Source organism: Elaeis guineensis, chromosome 1 (assembly GCF_000442705.2).
Source record: "Elaeis guineensis isolate ETL-2024a chromosome 1, EG11, whole genome shotgun sequence".
In the NCBI taxonomy this organism is placed as follows: domain Eukaryota; kingdom Viridiplantae; phylum Streptophyta; class Magnoliopsida; order Arecales; family Arecaceae; genus Elaeis; species Elaeis guineensis.
In genome coordinates, this window is record NC_025993.2 from 113096072 (window position 1) to 113116275 (window position 20204).

General features: G+C 37.4%; 2 protein-coding genes across 5 annotated transcripts; one reads left to right on the forward strand and one right to left on the reverse strand.

The window, feature by feature from the left end:
- Nucleotides 1-92: 92 nt before the first annotated feature.
- LOC105038603 (probable V-type proton ATPase subunit H) lies at nt 93-12103 on the forward strand. 2 transcript variants are annotated; one of them, XM_073260155.1, is made up of 12 exons: nt 93-247; nt 371-498; nt 1947-2072; nt 2858-2960; nt 3042-3112; nt 3418-3485; nt 3566-3683; nt 6271-6432; nt 8393-8518; nt 8607-8732; nt 9637-9816; nt 11540-12103. In XM_073260155.1, the coding sequence occupies exons 2-12, from the start codon at nt 469-471 to the stop codon at nt 11786-11788; spliced, it is 1359 nt and encodes a 452-aa protein (XP_073116256.1). In that variant the 5' UTR covers nt 93-247; nt 371-468; the 3' UTR covers nt 11789-12103. The 2 variants fall into 2 exon arrangements, with proteins under 2 accessions (XP_073116256.1, XP_073116257.1); XM_073260156.1 differs by lacking the exon at nt 93-247 and adding an exon at nt 1766-1880 and having other exon boundaries at nt 375-498.
- A 1624-nt stretch (nt 12104-13727) lies between these two features.
- Nucleotides 13728-19761, reverse strand: LOC105038604 (protein FAR1-RELATED SEQUENCE 6). 3 transcript variants are annotated; one of them, XM_029262598.2, is made up of 7 exons: nt 19467-19761; nt 17072-19198; nt 16968-16988; nt 16660-16776; nt 15868-15936; nt 15608-15776; nt 13728-14106 (listed from the first exon to the last, which is right to left on the reverse strand). In XM_029262598.2, the coding sequence occupies exons 1-6, from the start codon at nt 19536-19538 to the stop codon at nt 15642-15644; spliced, it is 2541 nt and encodes an 846-aa protein (XP_029118431.1). In that variant the 5' UTR covers nt 19539-19761; the 3' UTR covers nt 13728-14106; nt 15608-15641. The 3 variants fall into 3 exon arrangements, with proteins under 3 accessions (XP_029118431.1, XP_010912761.1, XP_010912762.1); XM_010914459.4 differs by lacking the exon at nt 13728-14106 and adding an exon at nt 14731-15334 and having other exon boundaries at nt 19467-19760; XM_010914460.4 differs by lacking the exon at nt 13728-14106 and adding an exon at nt 14731-15334 and having other exon boundaries at nt 17078-19198; nt 19467-19759.
- Nucleotides 19762-20204: the final 443 nt, after the last annotated feature.

Here is a 20204-nt window from a genome sequence, read left to right on the forward strand (position 1 = left end):
GAGTCGGGACTAGTTCGGGCTCATGATTTTGGACCGGTCGGTCCGGACCGATGTTAAGCGGCCCAGATCGGGCCAGTCCATCCCCGGCGTACAGTTGTCGTTCCAAAGATCCCTGGCCCGTAGGCCGCCTTCTGCTCTCTTGCATTCACAGTTCAGACGGCATTCAGGAGCCTCCTGGAGATCTCTCGCTTCGCCCGTCCTCCTCTCTCTCTCTCTCTCTCTCTCTCTCTCTCTCTCTCTCTCTGTGGTAAGAAGAAGCGATCCCGAGATCAAAAATATATTATTTTCTTCTATTGTATTTGGTCGAATTTTGGCAAATTATTGAGATTTGATCGTTGGCTTCGATTTGTGGTGGAAATTTTGTTGCTAGGAATCCCTTTGGTGCGATATATATTTCCTTTTTTTTCAAGTCCGTAGCAGTTCGATTGTGGACGAATTTAGGGGAGGGGTTTCTTCTCTTCTAGCGCCATGGATCGCGCGGAGCTCTCAACCGAACAGGTCCATCATTGAGTCTTTTTCTTAATTTATGTTCAATTCCGGAAAAAAATGTTGATTCCTAGGGTTTGCTCTTCTTGGAATGTTAGTTTTATATGAACTCTCAAAGGTTTTCTGGCATTTATATCTTATCGGGAAATGGCTGAGATGTTAATATTTTTTAAGTGTCAATTTTGATTTTTAATTGATGGTGGAAGTATGGGGAACATGATTTTCTGTTAGTTGTTTGGTTTATAATGTGTAGGTTTGGTGAATTAGGTGGCTTGGTCGTATATTTGGGTTTTGGAGAAATGATATAGTTCGTCTTTTGAATTTGGAATTTTTTTTTTTTAATTTCATTTGAAGTTAGGATTGTTAAATTCCATTTTCTCTCATAGATTAGGTTGATTATGGCTACGTCATGGCTGTGTTTAAGTTGGATTTAACTCCATTGATGGAAAGGTTGAGTCTGTGTTCATGAAAACAGAACCAGATGTCCACTTGTTTTATGTTGTGGATCATAACATGAGAAGCAACTGATGTTAAACTGTATATTTTACACTATTCAGAGGTCAGCGGCAGGTCTGCCATAAATGATAAGAAATTAGCACATACTTCAGTCTCAAACCCTACCTTCTTGTACTTTCTGCTCCCTTTTTTGGGGCAGTTACCAGAGTAGTGTCAACGTGAGATCTCACGGTGGAGAACATGAGGAGCAAGAGAGTCCTATCTTTGATTTTTGGTGTCTTACTTCTGGTAGAGAATCAAATTGGAAGCCAGTGAGATGGCTAACCAATGCACACGCTTGCAATATCATATGGAACACGGGATCATCATGCTGCCAGAGTTTGCAAAGGATGAAAACCATCAAGCGATAAAACCTTAGGGAGCAATTGAGGAAAGTCTTATGGAATACTAAAGTTGATGTTATACCTTTTTTCTATGAAACCATGATAATACCAATTAAAAGATTCTTATGGAAGATATGAGAGTGGTTGATAAACTTTCAGACTTGCAAAAATCATGTTTTGGGGACCACATGACACCAGATGGGGATAATTTTACTTTTTATGTCGATTTAGTGAAATCTTTTCTCAGTTCCCATTAATATCATCTTGATCATTCATTTAGTAGACTGCTGCACATTTGTTACCACACCAATTAGTTAGGACAGGTTTGATGGTATATACCATTTCAACTTTCTGAGTATTATTATTAGGTAGTTACTGTTGCCAACGTTGATATGTGCACATATTGAATTTGATCTGATCACTGGTATATAATTTAACAGGTAATTTTTTAAGCTAATGATATGAGTTGATGTGATCATGAATATTATCCTATTGGATTTACCTGGTTTGCTCAAGTTTAAGTGAGTTAGATGTCTGCTGGAATTTCTGGAAAAGGTAAGTTTTGTCCAGATGCTGTCACTTAAACAGAACCTTCAGTATCTTTCATTCAATTATTTTTAGGTTCTCAAGAGGGACATACCATGGGAGACTTACATGACAACCAAACTCATCACTGGAACATGTCTTCAGCTATTAAGGCGCTACGACAAAAGATCTGAAAGCCAGAGAGCTGCTTTGCTTGATGATGTACGTATTGGCTTATTATCTGATATGTTTCTTGCTAAAGGCTGTGATATCCATTTTGTGTGTGTGAACTCATCTTAACATATTGTAGGGATCTATTCTGTATCATTCTGGATGCTCTATTATAGGGAGCTATTCTGACCCTTTTCTGTTGAATGTAAAACATATCTGACCTCCTCTGTTTCTTTGAAAGATGAAGACATCCTATGCTATTAATGCATTGGCATGTACAACTGAGATGCTGAGCACATACCAAAGAATTCTTAGAATTATTGGTAGTATATAAAATCTAGCGCTTCGACATTTTCATCTTTAACTATTGCGAATTGAGTCTTCATATATTCATGTCGTAGTTCTATATCTTCCAGCATATTCTAATTAAATTGCTGATTATTCTTTATTCTTGCTAGTATGGTTTCCTTCCTTTGTTGTTCGAAATCCTTCTTATTATCACTGTCCTCCGATCATGATCTAGATCATTAAACCATCATCATGCATACTCTTTCTGAAATCCTGTGTTGACATGGAAATTCCAGTGAAGTTGACAAGGTTAAGCTTAATACACACACATGTATGTGTACCTGTGCTTAATAAAGTTTGAGTAGACCGAGCTAGGGCATTTCTAAACTGTCTTCAGGATTAATTAAAGGGTCTGATTCCGATATCTAACCCAGTTCTTTAAGTCCTTTAAATTTTACTTTGTCATGGAATCACTATAATGAGCTGTGCCTGCATGGATGTTTTGATTTCTACATGTCGTGGTCACTAGAAGCTAATGATTTTGACAGGATGGACCAGCTTACGTTCGGGTCTTCATGAATATTTTACGTGACATTTCGAAGGAAGAAACGGTAGAATATGTGCTTGCTCTTATTGAGGAAATGCTTACAGGTAGGAAATGATTTAACAACTAGATTAGCAGTTAATTTTTTAAGCTATAAATTTTGATGATATTCTCTTTGTTCTTTGCAGCAAATCCCAAACGAGCTAGACTTTTCCATGACAAGTCTTTAGCAAATGAAGATACTTATGAACCTTTCTTAAGTTAAGTGTTTTATGGAATCATTGAGATAGGTGGCAGCTCCTCATTTAGTTTAAGGCGAGGATATTTCTCAACTTAACTTTGAATAGGCCCAGCCTGATGACCAGGCCTGAAACAATACAAAAGTAGGCAAGTAGGTTGACCTGTTGAGATCCTTGTGACCTAGCATTCTTCTAATGGTGGTTGGTCTTGTGAGACCTATCTTTAACGTGCTTTCATTTCATTAACTTAACATTTTGCCCATATAGATGCAAGTGAATAGTTTTCCTGTCTATTTGGAGTAATTCATGGTTATTTTTCATTTTCAGATTGTTATGGATAGGCAACTGGTTCATCCAAGAAAAGAGCTGTAAAATATTGTCTCTCATAGTGAGGTGCTTGAAATTATGGATTGCTTAAAATGCTAACATCAACAGACCTACATGATGTAATTTTTTGCATCTTCTGCTTGCAGTGTTCGACCTAAAATTCAGGATGGCATTGTTCCAAATGGACGTGCCTCCCATTCAAAGAGCAAGCTTACAGGTATCAATGATGTGCTAAGAGACCTGGTTGAGTGGCTCTGTTCTCAGGTTAACATTTCTACCTGAACTTGCATGCCTATTCTCTTCTTGGATAATACTTCTTTTCAATAGTTATATATATATATATATATATATATATAATATATAATATATATATAGAATATTAATTTGTGTTGTTTGATACATAAAGATAAACAACATGGTGAAATTGATATTCTTGTGCTTGACTTCTGCTTCTTTTGACAATTTAGCAGTCAATAACATTTGTTTTGTTAGATAACATGGGTAGACAATATGTTTCAGATCTTTCATATGTTTATACCTGTCGTAATATTAGCTAATACTGATGGTTTGACCACTTGGAGTTTTGTGAAAATTTGGCCAAGTACTAGCTGTATTACATAATGATAGTCATTATCAGGGTGTTGTTATTAGCTTCTATGTTTACTGTAATCTCAATCATAGCAACTGGTCATTGTCTGCTGTGATTTTGCTGTAACCCAGTTTTCCCTTTTCATAATGTGATGTTAACAATAAATGCACTGAGCTAAAGTTGGTTGAATTGTTAGAAAATGTGCAGTGTTCATGAAAGATTTTTTTTTTTTTCCTGTTCACCTTTGAACTGGGAGAGAATGGTTCAGCTAAGGCGCAAGGTAAGGAGTCATGGATTTTGGTTGACAATTTTACATGCTTTTGATTTCGAATAATAATTTGAAAGGATGGTTGACTTTTTAGTTTTTTGTTCTATAATATCTAAGCATACATTGGTTTGTGATGAAATATATCTACATGATGGAGTGTTGGAGACCATGGCTTGTTGTATTTGTGTATGTTATGCTATCACACTCCTTTAGTTGATTATTGCACATATGAAAAATCACTTTAAGATTAAAGAAATTTTCTTGGCATTAAAACTGTTCCATTGTTTCCTAAGAAATCTGTGTCAGTTTAAAAAAGTCTTTGCTGCGGCAATATCCCTTCTTTGTGACTGATCTATGCTGGTGGATTTAATAGCCAACTGGTCTTTACTCTTATTCTTTTTCCCAAAAAAATTGCCAAAATATTTGGAATATGACGACCACATGGGACTCAAAACTGCAGGAACTTGATAAGCGTGAGAAAAGGGATTAGGTCAATAGCACAGGCATGATCAGCTGAACAAAGAAATAAGCAGATTATTTTTCATAAATTTCTTGTGGAAACAAATGTTTACAAATATGTATATCTATTTTCTTATGAATAGTTTGAAGTTCGAAGCTGACTTTAATTGTAGAATATGAATGAAAAAGAGGGAAGGAGGGACAATGATGCAGTTTAGGAGATGGTTGCAGACGATTGGAACATAGGAAACTGGATTCCTGAGTCTTTACACCAAGATGGATACACCTCTCTCCTTTTTCTCCAATTGTTGGGCAAAGGCTATGCTGACCCCAAAGGCAGGTTGTTGACTTGCTGTTAATCAGAGTGAGAGGCAGAGAGGAGAGGCAGAACCCATTTCATATTGTAGCTTCGGCTATGCCTAATGTTTTGGGATTTGTTCCCTTATTGTGTTTGAAAAGTCCATGCTCACACCCATAGCTAGTATAGGCCACCATCGAGCAATACATGTCATTATAGCTCAAACTTACCAATCTGCTGTGTAACATTCCATTCAAATTACATCATGATGCTGACTCTAGGCAAAATTTATAAGTCTTTATTCTGCATCATTTGTTATATTGATTATTAGTAAGGTTTTAAATCTCATGGGATAGAGGTGTGCCAGTATACCCATGGAACGGGACGTCCTATTGTCCCATCCCATCCCAATAGCTCTCCCGATAGATATCCTCCGTCTTTTTCTTCTTCTTCTTTCCTTTCTTTCTTTCTTTTCTTTCGTTCTTTTCTTTCTTTTTCTTCTACCTTCCTTTCTTTCCTTTCATTTTTCTTTCTTTTTCTTATGACTTCCTTTCTTTTTTCCTTGTTCTTCTTCTTTCTCTTTCCTTTCTTCTTTCCTTCCTTTCTTTTTCTTCTTCCTCTCTTTTTTTCTTTCATTTTTCTTCTTTTTATTTTCTTTCACCTTTTCCCCTTCTCCATCTTCCTTTCTATCTGTCCTTTTTCTTCTCTCCCTACATGAATGGGTTTCGGAGTCTCAACCCTGTCCTGGTCGCATTTTCTCATAGGAATGGGATGGGATGGCTGGTGTCTCCTAACCCATTGGGACATTAACCTTGGTTATTGGTCCATATCTACATTTCTGTATATTGTTATGATGTACTATGATATTTGGTTCTAACTGATAGGCTGAAGTTATATTGCTTATTTTGCTAAACATCCCTTGAGCTCATTAGAGTTTCACCTAACATATTGACTTTTGAGATTGTCTCTAACAGTATATATTATTATCATTATTGTTACTACAACCACTGTTATTGTCATTGTTATTGCTATTGTGACTGTTTAACATATTGATATTTAAGCATCACTACTTAGGCAGCAGTAACTCTTGTGCTTCTCATAATGGAATGCACCTTTTTCTCCTTCAAGTTCTTTTGATTTTCAGTTGAATGAAATGTCATATTGCACTTTTATAAAGAAAATATCATAATGATTTAAAATTTTATGATGTATTTATAAGGGTGTATATTATTTGCAGCTGAGGAACCCATCTCATCCCAATCGTTCTGTCCCAATGGCTATAAATTGTCTAGCCACCTTGCTGCGAGAACCTTGCATGAGAGCTTCATTTGTTCAAGCAGATGGTGTGAAATTGCTTATTCCTTTGATTTCTCCAGCATCCACTCAGCAGTCTATCCAGGTAATGTGCTTATAGTTCTTCATCTTTATGGCCGGAGCTCTTCTGAAGTGGTTCAGGATCCTTATATGAAAGGATATAATCAATCATGTAGTATATAAGGTCAATGGCTCCAACTCACAAAGGTCCTTTTTGATTACAATTTTATGGGTTTTATACTTCTTTACTATATGTATATAGGACAGCTATATGCTGTTATTCAACAAGGATCCTTTTCCTTTTCAGTTCACAAGATATTTAGGAATAAATCCATTAATTAAACACAAGCGAAGTAGTTGATTTGTGCAACATGCCCTGAGCAATGTCTAAGTCACTTCTCCATTTGTCGAGGATAATTCAAGCTGATAATATGGTATTTTTAAAAATTAAGTTATCAAATATTTTTCGAACCTTTGATGTTGCCTTGCCAGCATCTTTAGTATAGAGAGATGCTCGTATGAATCTTCAACATCTAACAGAACATTGGCATGGTGTTGACTTCTTGTGCAACAAATATCTCATATTGCCGAAGTTGTCTTTCGAATGCATTCACGACTTTCTTTCCTATGGCCATTGCAATAAGTTTTGTATTGATGTATTCAGACTGTTTTTGCTGTAGTTTTTTCAAATCTCTAGTCGTACCCATTTTGGTCTTGTGCCAACTTAACTCATGCCTTTTCTTGGTGAAGTCTGAATCCTGGGGAGACTTTGACATTGGACCAGCTATTTTCATAGGCCTAACATGTGAGCCAGAACTTAGGCACTTTAATCTTCTGCTAAATCATGAAAATTGATCTGCTTTTGGGTTCTGTGCTATTGTTTGACATTTTCAGATATTCAGAAATTTTTGGAGGGGTTTTCTGGTTATAAAGGATCAAACACATCTTCGTTAAGTTGATTAACAAACGATACTCGTTCAAATGCATAATAATTTAATGCAGTATACTTTTTCATGGACTAAAGCACGAGCCTGGCAGAAGGAAAGTGTAAGCAGAAGGGAACTTATGATTAGAAAATGGATTTTTTTTAAAACGAGATCTGACAATAGAAAAGTAGAACTTGAAGTAAATGAGGGCATTAGCTTATGTTGGACTTGTGAGTTTCCCAAGTGTTTTAATCCAGATTGCAGAGTTGCAGAAATTGAAAACTTAATGTTTTGGCTTGCAGTGCAAAACTGTTTCAAGCTTCTTTTTTGGGAAAACATATACATGCATACAATCAAAAGCTCAATTGAAATTTTGTGGTGTTTCATTATTATAATGTAAATAATCATATGCAAACTGAGAACTAGAGCATTGGAGATTGGAGCTAGAGAAACTCCTATTTATTTATGACAAGTACTATTGTTTGCTTTGAGGCCATTTTATTAAAATTATCATTTATTGCTGTCAAGCACTAACACAAAGGGTTATGAAGAAAGGTTGAGAGCAGTGCAGTTTTCATTCCATTGAAACTACTTAAACAATTCTTTCAAAAGAAATGGATGAAAAGCATATCTTCTATGTAGCTTTTCTTTCTAAATGGTTATCATAAAAGATTTAAGCATCCTGCAATAAGCAGAGAGTTGACATTGCACTGCATATATTTGTGTGAACATTCCACTTTGTTATGATAAGTGGACATCATCATCATCATCCCAACCTTTCCCTGTCAGATATGGGATTGGTTGTAGAGCAGGAATCCAAGCTGAGAAGGCCCTAGGATGGATTGTGCAAACTGTATGGTAGTCTGTCATCTTGACATCAACCCTCTAGAATTTGGTGCCAAGTTCCTTGCCATGGCAGTTTTAGGCAAGAAAGGGGCTTACCTTGAAGTCATTTAAGCAAGTTGATGGGTGGAGATATCTAGCTTATTGGTCACATTTTAAGCTTAAACAACCAAGGAGCAATGTTTTTTTGAGTGAAGATTTAAGTGCAATATGGCATATGGCCTAATCATGCAGATCCACTAATTGTGAGCTAATGGCTTATGTTCTTTCCTGCAGCTCCTTTATGAAACTTGCCTCTGTATTTGGCTGTTGTCATATTATGATGCAGCGGTTGATTACTTGGCCACTACCAGGGTAATGCCAAGACTAGTGGAGGTTGTCAAAGGTTCCACGAAGGAGAAGGTAGGTTTCATCTTATATTTTCTGTTTGTGCCAGGTGCTTTTAATCTAACATTACTGCACATTATGATATGGAATGTATTTATTGTAGGTTGTGAGGGTTATTGTTTTGACCTTCTGCAATTTGTTAGCAAAGGGGGCATTTGGGGCTCAAATGATTGATCTTGGATTGCCACAAATTGTCCAGAGCTTAAAAGCACAGGCATGGAGTGATGAGGTGAGGTCTTGACATCTTTCGTTTAAGTTGCAATGTAAATATTAGAGGCAGAACACTAGAATTGAAAGTCATATCCAATGGAAATTTGGAAAATCATCTTATATTATAGAAAACATAACTTTCCTAGCTTATCAACGTAATGTGAAATGGTAAATTCCATTAATCTCTTTTATATTTAACTTGACGAGGGGTGTCTTTTTCCTTTTGGCCAACATGCAGTAAACTTGCCATCTAAAAAACCAACAATATGCATTTTTACTGGTGCATTAAATGAAGATGCAAGGATTAAATTTCACACATTACACCTATATTATGACTGTATAGCCTTAAAGGCATTCTTGTGCTTGCCCCTGCTGGCAACTTTGTCATATTCTGGTAGTTTGGTATATATAAATGCATAAATCTCTAAGGTCAGAAGGAACATAAGCGCTCATATGGTGGAGGATAAGGAAGCTCTATGCTGGATTTATTATGGAAACTGTTATGATTTTTATGCTATGAAAGTCACAGAGATTTTCCAAGAGAGTGCCATTCAAGTCATAGAATTAGCTTTATAAATGTCCCATGTTTGCAACTAAAGGTGATGTTTTAGGCATCGCGTGGCAAGTAGTTTTATGAAATTACTGGCACTGTGAATACCTCCATATTCTAAGCTGTTTTTGTTTTTATTTTATGCTTCTTCTAAGTTCATTTCTGACTGCAGTCCAAATAAATTGTCACCATAAAAGGTTAATTGCTGTAACTTAGTGTTAGATTTAACTATTAGGGAAAAACTCAGTCATGTGAAGTGACTTGTAAACTGTTCGGTTTTCCTGGAATTGTGGAAGTTGAGAGCTTATTATTTATACATCTATTAAGTGTTACAATTATCCTTTTATAATAATTGTTTCTGGACTGCATGTAGGATTTGTTGGATGCATTGAATCAGCTAGAAGATGGGCTTAAAGATAACATGAAAAGATTAAGTTCATTCGATAAATATAAGCAGGAAGTCCTTCTGGGTCATCTTGACTGGTCCCCCATGCACAAGGATCCGAATTTCTGGCGTGAAAATATCACAAACTTTGAAGAAAATGATTTCCAGGTACCATCTTGCAATTTTGCTAATACCTCTCCATATGGGTATTCTGTAGTAGGTGTACCATGTAATTAATCATGGTTAACTTATAGCTTTTATTTTGGCTTAGTTGACATGTACAGTCATTTTCCTATTTTGTTTATGATCAAGATTTTAAATCTCATGGGATGGAAGTGTCCTGGTATCTTTATAGAACGGGACACCCCACTGTCCTGTCCCATCCCAGCAGCTGTCCCGATTATGCATTTCGGTGGATAACCTCCATCTCTCTTCTATTCTTTCCTTCTTTTTTTTTTTCTTTCCTTCTTTTTTTTTTTCTTTTTCTTCTACCTTTCTTTTTCTCATCCCTTCTTTTTTTCCGTTTTCTCCTTTTTCTTCATCTTTCTCTTTCTTTTTTTTCTTCTTTCCTCTCTTTTTTTTCTCCCCCTTTCCTTTCTTTCATTTTTCTTGTTTTCTTTCATTTTTTACTTTTTATTTTTCTTTCTTTCTTTCCTCTTCCTTTTTCTCTTCCTACATAGATAGGTTTTGGGGTTACGACCCCATTCCAGTCTCATTTTCTTATAAGAACAGGACGGGACGATCCGGATGCCCTCTGTCCCAATGGGACGTAAAATCTTGCTTATGATCATGTGAGTGTCTACATATAGCCATAATTAGAACGATATTGTATTCACGTCCAAGGAACTACAAGCTTTTGGTTTTTTAAGTCTTTTTTTTTTTTTTTTTTTTGTGCAATAACACTTTAATGTTGGAATTAACAACTACTTTTGGTCATCGTACCAATTTGAAATAATATCTAATGGAAAACACTATCAAAACTATGGTTTCGATTACTGGATCATGCATACCCTACCAGTAGGGAATTGGTACCTAGTATATCTTTGCGTTGAATGTCGTTATCCAGAACTATATCGTACTGTTATGCACTGGTTGGGTACCAGTGAGGTGAAGCTGGTACTTGAAACCTTGATCAGAACTACACAAATCTAGGCCCTTTTGATATTACTGCAGTTTTCATTTTTCAGTTGTTAAAAACTAAAAGAGGAATACCAAAACAACTAAAAACTTCTTTGGTAGTCTTCTTTTCTTTTTCTCCTTTTTTTTCTTTTTTTTTGTGTGTGTGCGCGCGCGCGCACGCGTTTCAGATCTGGTTGGAGATCCACCCAACCAGATCTTTCTATCTTATAGAGATAAATTGATAAACACGTTGAGTGCTTAATGCAGTGATATCTCGATCTCTAAACACTCCCAATCCTGAGTTCCTTACCCCTCACCTGGCTTGGAAAGGTGAGTCCTAAACTTTCTGCTTTTTTGAAAATAAAAGGCTTCAGTTGCTTAATGTAGTGATATCAATAGCAAATAGCCTCTTATGTTGGTCTGGAAACTTCTGACCACAAAATCTTCAATTGCAAACCTCGCATTTCTACTTGTGAAGACTTTGAAGAAATGATTTTTTTGGAAACATGGTTAGTTTATGTATATTATTTTTATTTTCTAACTAAAATTGGTGGAGCTAACAAAGAATTTAACCTTGGTGATTGTAGAATCATCTAAAGCTTGGACTAACAGCTCAATAGAATCAATGTTGACTGAATCTGTCGTTTTCATCTGGTTGAAATATCTAGGCACATCACTCTTTCTGGATGCATTTTGCCCTTCTATACCTATTATTTAGTTACAAGACTCGTCTTGTTGTTGAATGTGACTCCTGCAAAATTTTCCATTGCAGATCCTGCGTGTCCTCATAACAATCCTTGATACATCAAATGATCCAACAGCGCTTGCTGTTGCTTGTTATGATTTGTCTCAATTCATTCAATATCACCCTGGTGGGAGGATTGTTATTTCGGATATGAAGGCCAAGGAGAGGGTGATGAAACTCATGAATCATGAAAATGCTGAGGTGACAAAGAATGCCCTTCTTTGTGTCCAGAGGCTTTTCCTTGGCGCCAAATATGCTAGCTTTTTGCAGTCTTAAGTCCATATGGTATCCCTTTGGGACTCTGGCTTGGGTGTTTATTCATGCTATCACAACTAAATTGCAGCCCGAGTTCATGAAGCCTTGGGCATCATGCTGGGAATTGCAAACTAATCCGAAAACTCTTCAGAGAAAGAAAAAGACAGTATTATTATCCCTCGAGGCACTTTGTTTTGGCCAGTCGCATTTTTTGTGCGAGTTATTATTTCTCTCCTTATTATTTCTCTCCTTGTAATAAATTTTACTGTTTACCTTAAATTCTTTTCAAGTATTATTTAGTCATGTTACCTGAAATGTTTTCATTTTCAGCCGTTACTTGTCTTCTGAATACAAATTTTCAGCCGTTACTTATCATTACAATTTCGGTACTGTCTGAAAAGGCCGAGTTTCGACAGTTGTATCTTTATACTCTCTATTGGCATGATCAGGTAGCTAATGTTGCTGCCTCTGTGGTGCTTTAAAGGGCCGTATGCTATTCTGGCATCGGCAGACCGGGTAGCTAATGTTGCAGCCCCTGACCTGGTATTTGTGGTGCTTTAAAGGGGCCGTACACTATTCTGGACGTTGGCTGAAGGAGAGATTGTGGCTGGAGAAGTTTTCAGCGCAAACTTGGATTGTGGTGGGAAATTTAGGCTTAAGAGTTTTTGAAGCTTTTAGAAATTGGGCTTCAGCGACCGGAATTTTTATCAAAAAATATTAACTGTTTTATGGCCATATTTTATGAAATACTTTAGAATTTTAACATTGTTTGATAACTAAAAAAAAAAAAATTATATGATAAAATGATTAAAAATCATTGCATAATCTTGTATAATGGAGAATAATATGATATTATATATTACTATATATTAAAATATTATTATATTATATAATATTATTATCATATAATATAATATAATGGATTACAATTTAATCTAATAATAGACTATAATATAACATATTATATTATATTATTATAATATATTAATTATATTAAATTATATTTTTATAATATATTATATATTTATAATATTATTATAATGCTAATTTATTATGATAATATAGTATATTTATGATATAATAATATAATATGACATGATGAAAGATGTAATTATGAGATTTGTAGATGGATGTTTTGCTCATTAGAAAATTTTTATTGAAATCCAAACAGCTTTCTAACATTGAGCAGAAAGTATTTTTAATGGAATTTTTTTCATATAATTTTTTTCATCTTTTTGATAAAATAAAAATAATTATTTAATTTTTTTAATAAATATCACTATATCATTCAAAAGTGTTTTTGGAATGTCAAAACATACTTTCTGACATTCCAAGAGCTTTGCCAGATAAAGCCTTTGTAACGATGCAGCTGGAATAGTTCTCTTGGCTTGTATCTGACCTGATGCAGCTTTGGTTACTGCAAAATGCAACATGTCTTGAATTAAAGATGCATTGCTCAAAGTCTAACAAATTTCAAGTATTTTCATCTTTTGCTCAATTAGCATTTTATCTTTTGCTTGAAGAGCTGTTGATGGTACTAGATTCCAGCTCACGGAATGTGGTGATTTGTGAAGGTTTTTGTGTGCTCTACTATTAGCATGCTGCCGTTCTGATTCTTTCAAGCTAGAACTGTGCATTGAAACGTGTCATTTTCTGACGCACCGAATCCCCATTGATCCCCACTGACCTCGTCAATCCCCTCCTGAGTCCTGCCATATCAGATGGTTAACTGAAGAGTGAAGGCAATGGTGCATTGTAGCATTACCCAATGAGTTTTTCTAACTTGTGATGCTGGCTTCTTAGTTTTGTTGCCATACTGATCAAAAGAGACATCAGTGATATGTTTTAGATGGCAACAACATCTAAAACTTCAGTAAAAGGGATCTCAATGATGCCATTATCCTAAATAGACAGACAAACGTGTGCATGTTTACATATATATATATATATATATATATAGAGAGAGAGAGAGAGAGAGAGAGATTATACTAATCTAATTTGAATACATCCAACAAAATCAAAGAAATAAAAAATCATTAAAGGCAGCTAGATCCATCAATTGCTCGGCCCACAAAACTCCTCCAAATTGCTCCGCTGCAAAGACAGCCACCTAGTCCACAACCTTGCTGGCCTCTTGGTAGGCATATCTCACACAGAAAATGCCAGAGTCTCTAGCCAGCCTCTAGATTTCTTGTAGTTGGAATGTCCATCCTACCGCAACCGCAACAATACTGGAGTCTGACCTCGATCACAAATCTTACTCCACCTCTATGTTATATTCACAAATCTTACTCCACCTCTAATGCCACTACATTATATTTTACAGACCACCTCCGAAACTGCAGCTAACATTATGTCAGAGAGAGCATAGAGTTGGTTGCAGTTATTTGGCAGTAAAATTACACCTATTATAAAAATTTTTTATTGCATATAGGTTAAAAATATTAAATAACATCCATCCAATTGTTCAAAAGACATCATAAGAGAATAGCTATTAGATAATAGTTAACTAAATTCCCCTTATTAATATATATGTACCTTAATAGGAGACCTCGAGAACTACCATGACAGCCTTTATTTTAAGCTTTGGTATATAACGTGCATCCCTGTCAGTAAGCAAGCAGTTGTTTTCAGTGGCCCACACGTTTGCCAAATATTGCCAGCTGCTCTAACCGGAAAACAGAACAATCAGGCCTAAAGTAATGTAATCTAACGTTCTCCGGCATCTGTTGTTTGAGCTGAAAAGCCAAAACTGGACTTTTATTTGCGGACCAATTGCCAGTATTCTAGAATTGTTTCTGCAGCCGAAATGGGGAAATACCTGTTACAAAGTCCAGTATTTCCATCTTGTATTGTCAATGAGTGGTCAATAGAATTTTGAAGAAAGTGTCAATCCATATTGCATGAATCAAATAAACAATGCGCGATAACCACCCCTCAACTGCTCCAGAGTCAAGAGCAAATTTATGGAACAGACTTGATGTGAACCAGCATTCACATATAAACAGGATAAAATTGTCAAATGACAGAATTATTTACAGAAGATGTCTGATTGAAGCACTAAGCTGCACTATGAAAGCCTAACAACGATTCCTACTACATATCGCGAAACTGCAATCTGAGGAGAACTATGATACAAATACATCAGAAGCACCCTTTCCCAAAAAACCAGAAAAGAGACTACGCTACTAGCTGTGGACGTAGTTGCCATCAAATTCCAACCAAAGAAAATTTAGGAAAATTTTCATTTCAGATTGTAGAAGTCAGGATGTTCGGAACAAGATGCTACGATCTGCAGCTTCTCATGTTGGGCTAATTGCAAATATCGTAAATCTAGGAAGATCCACATCTTGGTCAAATATCTTACTGCAAAGGCTATTGTGTTAGGCTTCTGAAATAGAGCCATATTGGCATGTGATTAGACTCCAGACCTATCAGAATCAAAGTTGCGAATTGGGAGAGGACCTTTAGATTATGCTTTAACATTGAAACCCTGATGTTCCTTGGTAATTATTGCAAGATATTTTCTTTCTCTTACACTCTAACTTTCAACTGCTTCTGTACCACCTACCATTCACAAATAAGCTCAAGTCAAATTATAATATGTAATTATGTAGAAAATGTTATAGTTAATCAACACTGGAATTGTATAACTAGAAATCATGCAATTAATGCATTTCTAACATTCTTTATATAAGATTTAGCTACGCATATTCAGCAATTTTGCTATTTTGGGAAGAATTAGGCTAAAATTTGCATAACATTTTATAACATCGGTCAACAGTACTGAAATTTCAAACTTCAGAAAGGGAAAGGTGGTAAAAGGATTAGGAAACATACCTTAGGCCATGTTTCTGCATTTTGATGCCCTCTGCTAACCAGCTGCTGGGGCTGGAGGTTCTTTGGGTTCTTGAGTAGCTTCCACAGGCTTGTGGCCACGATATATCTTCCGTTTTCTTGTTGGTTGTCCTGCACTTGGACCAGGAGATTCCTTTGGTTTCTGAGCTGCCTGCACATAGGCAAACTATTTTATGAGACAGGCACATTAAGTGGAAGATTTCCTACTGATCGGAGTGATAGAAGACCACCAAAATTCAAACCTGAAACATTTGTTGATAAATCCATGGCATCATTGGTCCATTTCCAAATGTCTGTGGGTCAAACCCACCCTGTAACATAAAATTGCCTCATAAGAGTCTGTTGACAAAGTAACTATGTTATTAAAAAGAGCAAATGGTCCATGGGTTTGTCATTTTTATCTACCAAATGTGCCAGTCATTCCAAAACTGACTCGTATTGATCACTTTTTTTCTTGTTAACATCAGAAAAAGCATTTCCACTTGCATAACTATCCATTTCATGATTGTCTTCCACTAGTGTTATCTATTTCTTTTAACTAATCTATCTTAAGAAGTAATGTTCATTATGTTCCTTATTATATGCTTTTCACAATTGATTTCCATGCAGCATTAGACCTCAACATTTCAGTCCAGGATCCGGATCAGAATTGGCAGTGTTAGCCGTGTCAGGGGATAAGGCCTGATGACTATGGTTATGGTGCACTGCATGTGCATGAGACTAGTTTAGAAGAAGATCATTCAAAAGATATATCACAATCATATTCGACATCTAATGATACCAAATGATATCCGTTTCATTCTTTCCAATAATAATGGTTATGGGGCACTGTGTCTACTTTAAATAAATAAATAAATAATATGCAGGCGGTTCATTGCCAATGTATAACCAATTAATAAGCTAAATGGATGAACAAAGGCCTACTACATGTTACATGTATTATGCTAATAAAATTTGCAAAGCTCAAAATAAAATGGCAAAAAGAAAAGCAAAATAAAAATATAGATAACATATGTTTATGAAAGGTCACGGACCGGAAACATATAAACAATGCTTGGACGCATTGCTGCTTGAGGGCCAATGTATTGAGAGTGATTCATTGGCATACCAAACTGGCTACCAGGTGGAAAGACTTGTGGGTTCACTCCTTCCTACAAGAAATAAGCAATACCAAACAAATGAATATACGCATATACTGGTGTATAACTATGATATGCTAAGATAATATATATTTACAAAAAAAAAAAAAAAAAACATTGGATTCATGATTGGTTGCATCGCAACATGTATGTGAAGATATGGTGCTGTTGGAGCACCAAAACTCATAGCTTTGATTACCAACCTTCGATGTTCCAAGAGAAGCCTGCTCATAGGAAAGTATACATTAGCAATAAATACAAATGCAACACATTGAAAGACTATCACACTTTATGATTTGATAACTACCGGCACCTGCGACTCTTTTGCTTGTGGTGGCCGACCTCGCCGCCGCACTTCATTTCCATTTTCAGAAGCTACAATGTTTCCTACATTTTGATTAATGTTTCGATTCAGTTTATTTGTTTTGGGAACACGAGGCTTAATCTTAGGTTGTGTATCATCATGTGTGCTGTCACTTAGAAGAAACTTCTCCATCTCCCTTATCAACTTCAAAGCAAGTTGGTACTTATCTGATAAAACTCCAACTTCAACCAGTTGAAGGCATCGCATTGATAAATAATCATAACGATCCACTCGGTTATTAGCAACCACATCATCTGAAGAACGAGCCATAACATGCAACCGCTTGAAGTCCTTTTTCCACCGATCTAGAATATACTGGGATGGAATTTCATGCACTTGTTGCAACTTAAACACAGATAAAGCATGCCTACACAGGATTCCTCTAAATTGAAAGGAACCACAAATGCACTGAACTTCCTTTTGTTCTGCATTGAAGAGAACTCCATGGTTCCGATTCATTGTCCTCTTACCATCATCAAGAAAAATACATTCCTTGACATCAAAAGTAGAGACAGGCCCATCAGACTTAACTAATGATGCATGACAATACATAATGGCCTCGATCTCATCCTGGAACTTTTTAAACATGTTAAGAGTGTATACTTTTGACAGCTGCTCTTCCATGTAAAACTTGGATACGGAGGGCCGTCTTTTATGGAATGTCTCAAAATCCGCTTGGGCTTCCTTTTCATACTTACTCTGCAAAGCCATCTCGTATTTACAAAGAAACTGCTTCAAAGAAGTTTTGGAATCTATATACCCATCAAAAAAGGCATTCATTGTCTCATTACGCTGGGTAGTAGACATTCCTGCCCAAAATGTGTCTTTAAGATAAACAGGGGCCCAAGCATGCCGACATTCATAAAGCGATCTTAGCCATTCATTCCCTTGAAGTCCACACATCTCAATCATCCTCCTCCAATCTTCTTCAAACTCATCGACTCTCAAGGAGTCGTACACAGCCTTTTGGATCGCCTTGTTAATTGCTCTATACTCAGCCAGACCCCCTAATTTCTCTGGGACCCTTTTCATTATCTGCCACAAGCATAGGCGGTGACGAATTCCTGGGAGCACCTCGGAAACTGCACTCTGAATGCCCTTACAATGGTCACTGATCAGGGCCTTGGGAAGATGCCCTGACATACATGCTAACCATGCCTTAAGCAACCATACATAGGTCTCTGTGGTCTCATCCGCAAGAAAACTACAGCCCAATAACACCGGCTGCCCATGATGGTTCACCCCCACAAAAGTCGCAAGAGGCATGTCATATTTATTTGTAACATAGGTTGTATCAAGAGCAACAACATCATTGTAATACTGATATGCTGCCCTCGACCTGGCATCGGCCCAGAATACATTCCTGACACAGCCTTCCTCATCTAAATCAACGACGTTAAAGAAATTTGAGTTCTTAGCTTGCATCCGAGTAAAGAATAGACGGAGAGCTTCGGCATCTCCTTCCCCAAGCCTCAACCTACCCCTTTCAACAAAACTCCTATGTCCACTTTCACTAAAGAGTAGCTCTTCAAGTGCAGCTAATCTGTCAACAGGAACCTGAGGCAGTTCCTCCGGCTGCACCATTACGCCATCATCATTCATTCGTTCGGCGCCTCGCTTCTTAGCTGCGCCAAGCTGCTTATAGCAGCTCAAGAAACGGGCCATCGACGGGCTGACAGGATGGTTGTGATCAAGGTTGGCCAACTCCAAATGCAGCATCCCATCACCCCATAACTTCACCCGGATCTTCGCCGGGCAGTTTGTGGTCGCCGAAGTCCTCTTCCTAAACTTGGGCTCCGGCCGTTTCCGACCTCCTTTGCAGCACATCAGTTCTAGATACAAGCACTGCCCTTCCTTGGTGAAGGAAGATCTTCTAACCGAGACACCAAAGCCCACCCGGCGAGCGTATCTCTTGTAGAATTTGGAGACTTCTTGATGGGTTTTGAACACCATGCCCACCTCCGGGACTCCATCATAGCCACCCTCCGTGACGTTATCACCATCCAACTCATCATCCTCCATTCCTTCAGCATTACCAACCCCATCCACTGCACCACGCGCCGCCATGTCCTAAGCCAACATCATAGAATACATAAAAAACGAAGAAAGTGGATCAAAATCGCAACTTTTCAGACAGAAAGCACAAATATCTTCAAAAGACTCGAACTTTGAGATATCTGATGGAAATCGGGAAGGAAACGCGTAAATCCTTGAAATCTAAAACAGGAAACTGCAAGTTTTAGCAAGGAAGCTAGGAAACAAAGTGGTAGAATAAAATCCGAGGTATGGAACCAGGGAATGGGATCAGAGGAGGGTTTTAAGGGGCGAAATATCGGACCTTGGAGTTGAGGTCACGGCGGGCGAGGCGGGCTCTTCTAGGGTTCTTCGGTCGGGCGCTGGGTTCTTCCATCTCCGCCCTCAATCCTCCGGAGATCGGAACGGACGGCACGGGTCGGCCGTCGGTAGGGCTCACCGGCGACGAAGGGGCAGGGTCTCTGGGGATCAGGGGGAGGGGAAGGAGGGAAAGAGGTGGGTTCGATCCTAGGGTTTCCTTCTTGGGGACGAGATCGGAGAGAGATTGGGAGCGAAGAAGGTGACCGAACCGCGCTTGGTCGAACGGAAGACCATCCGTGACGGGACGCAAAAAAGGCCACGATGTGGTCAGAGCGAAGGAGAGAGCGACACGTTGTCTGGGTGAACTGTTGGGTGACGTGAGGGTATCTCTGGTTTTTTCAATGGATTTTTTTTGGGTACGCTGAAAATTGTACTCGGACCGTGATTTCACCCAACTTTAATCCCACGGTTCTCAGTTTTCTGGGGTGGGGAAGACTGGGAGAGAAGCTACAAGGACCGAGGTTTGGGACTACGTCGGAGACCAAGAGAGAGAGGAAACGTTACTCGAAATAGAAACGTGCTCAAGCTGCCTTCTTTAAAGCATATGAAAGAGCATTGGCTTTCATCTCTCGAGTTTTGTCACCTCTAATAGAAAATGCTTTAACTAATCTTAAATAATAATTTTGTTAATAATAACTTACCAATAGAGATTATTGCTTGGTGTAATAATAAAAGATTTAGA

Excerpts from the sequence above, each read along its gene's own strand:
- LOC105038603 (XM_073260155.1), top strand. The coding sequence starts at position 469 with ATGGATCGCGCGGAGCTCTCAACCGAACAG. Across the intron at positions 2,073-2,857 it reads GAGCTGCTTTGCTTGATGAT|GATGGACCAGCTTACGTTCG; the intron begins GTACGTATTGGC and ends TGATTTTGACAG. Across the intron at positions 3,684-6,270 it reads TTGAGTGGCTCTGTTCTCAG|CTGAGGAACCCATCTCATCC; the intron begins GTTAACATTTCT and ends TATTATTTGCAG.
- LOC105038604 (XM_029262598.2), bottom strand. The coding sequence starts at position 19,538 with ATGGAAGAACCCAGCGCCCGACCGAAGAACCCTAGAAGAGCCCGCCTC. Across the intron at positions 19,199-19,466 it reads GCCGTGACCTCAACTCCAAG|GACATGGCGGCGCGTGGTGC; the intron begins GTCCGATATTTC and ends ATGTTGGCTTAG. Across the intron at positions 15,777-15,867 it reads TTTATCAACAAATGTTTCAG|GCAGCTCAGAAACCAAAGGA; the intron begins GTTTGAATTTTG and ends GCCTATGTGCAG.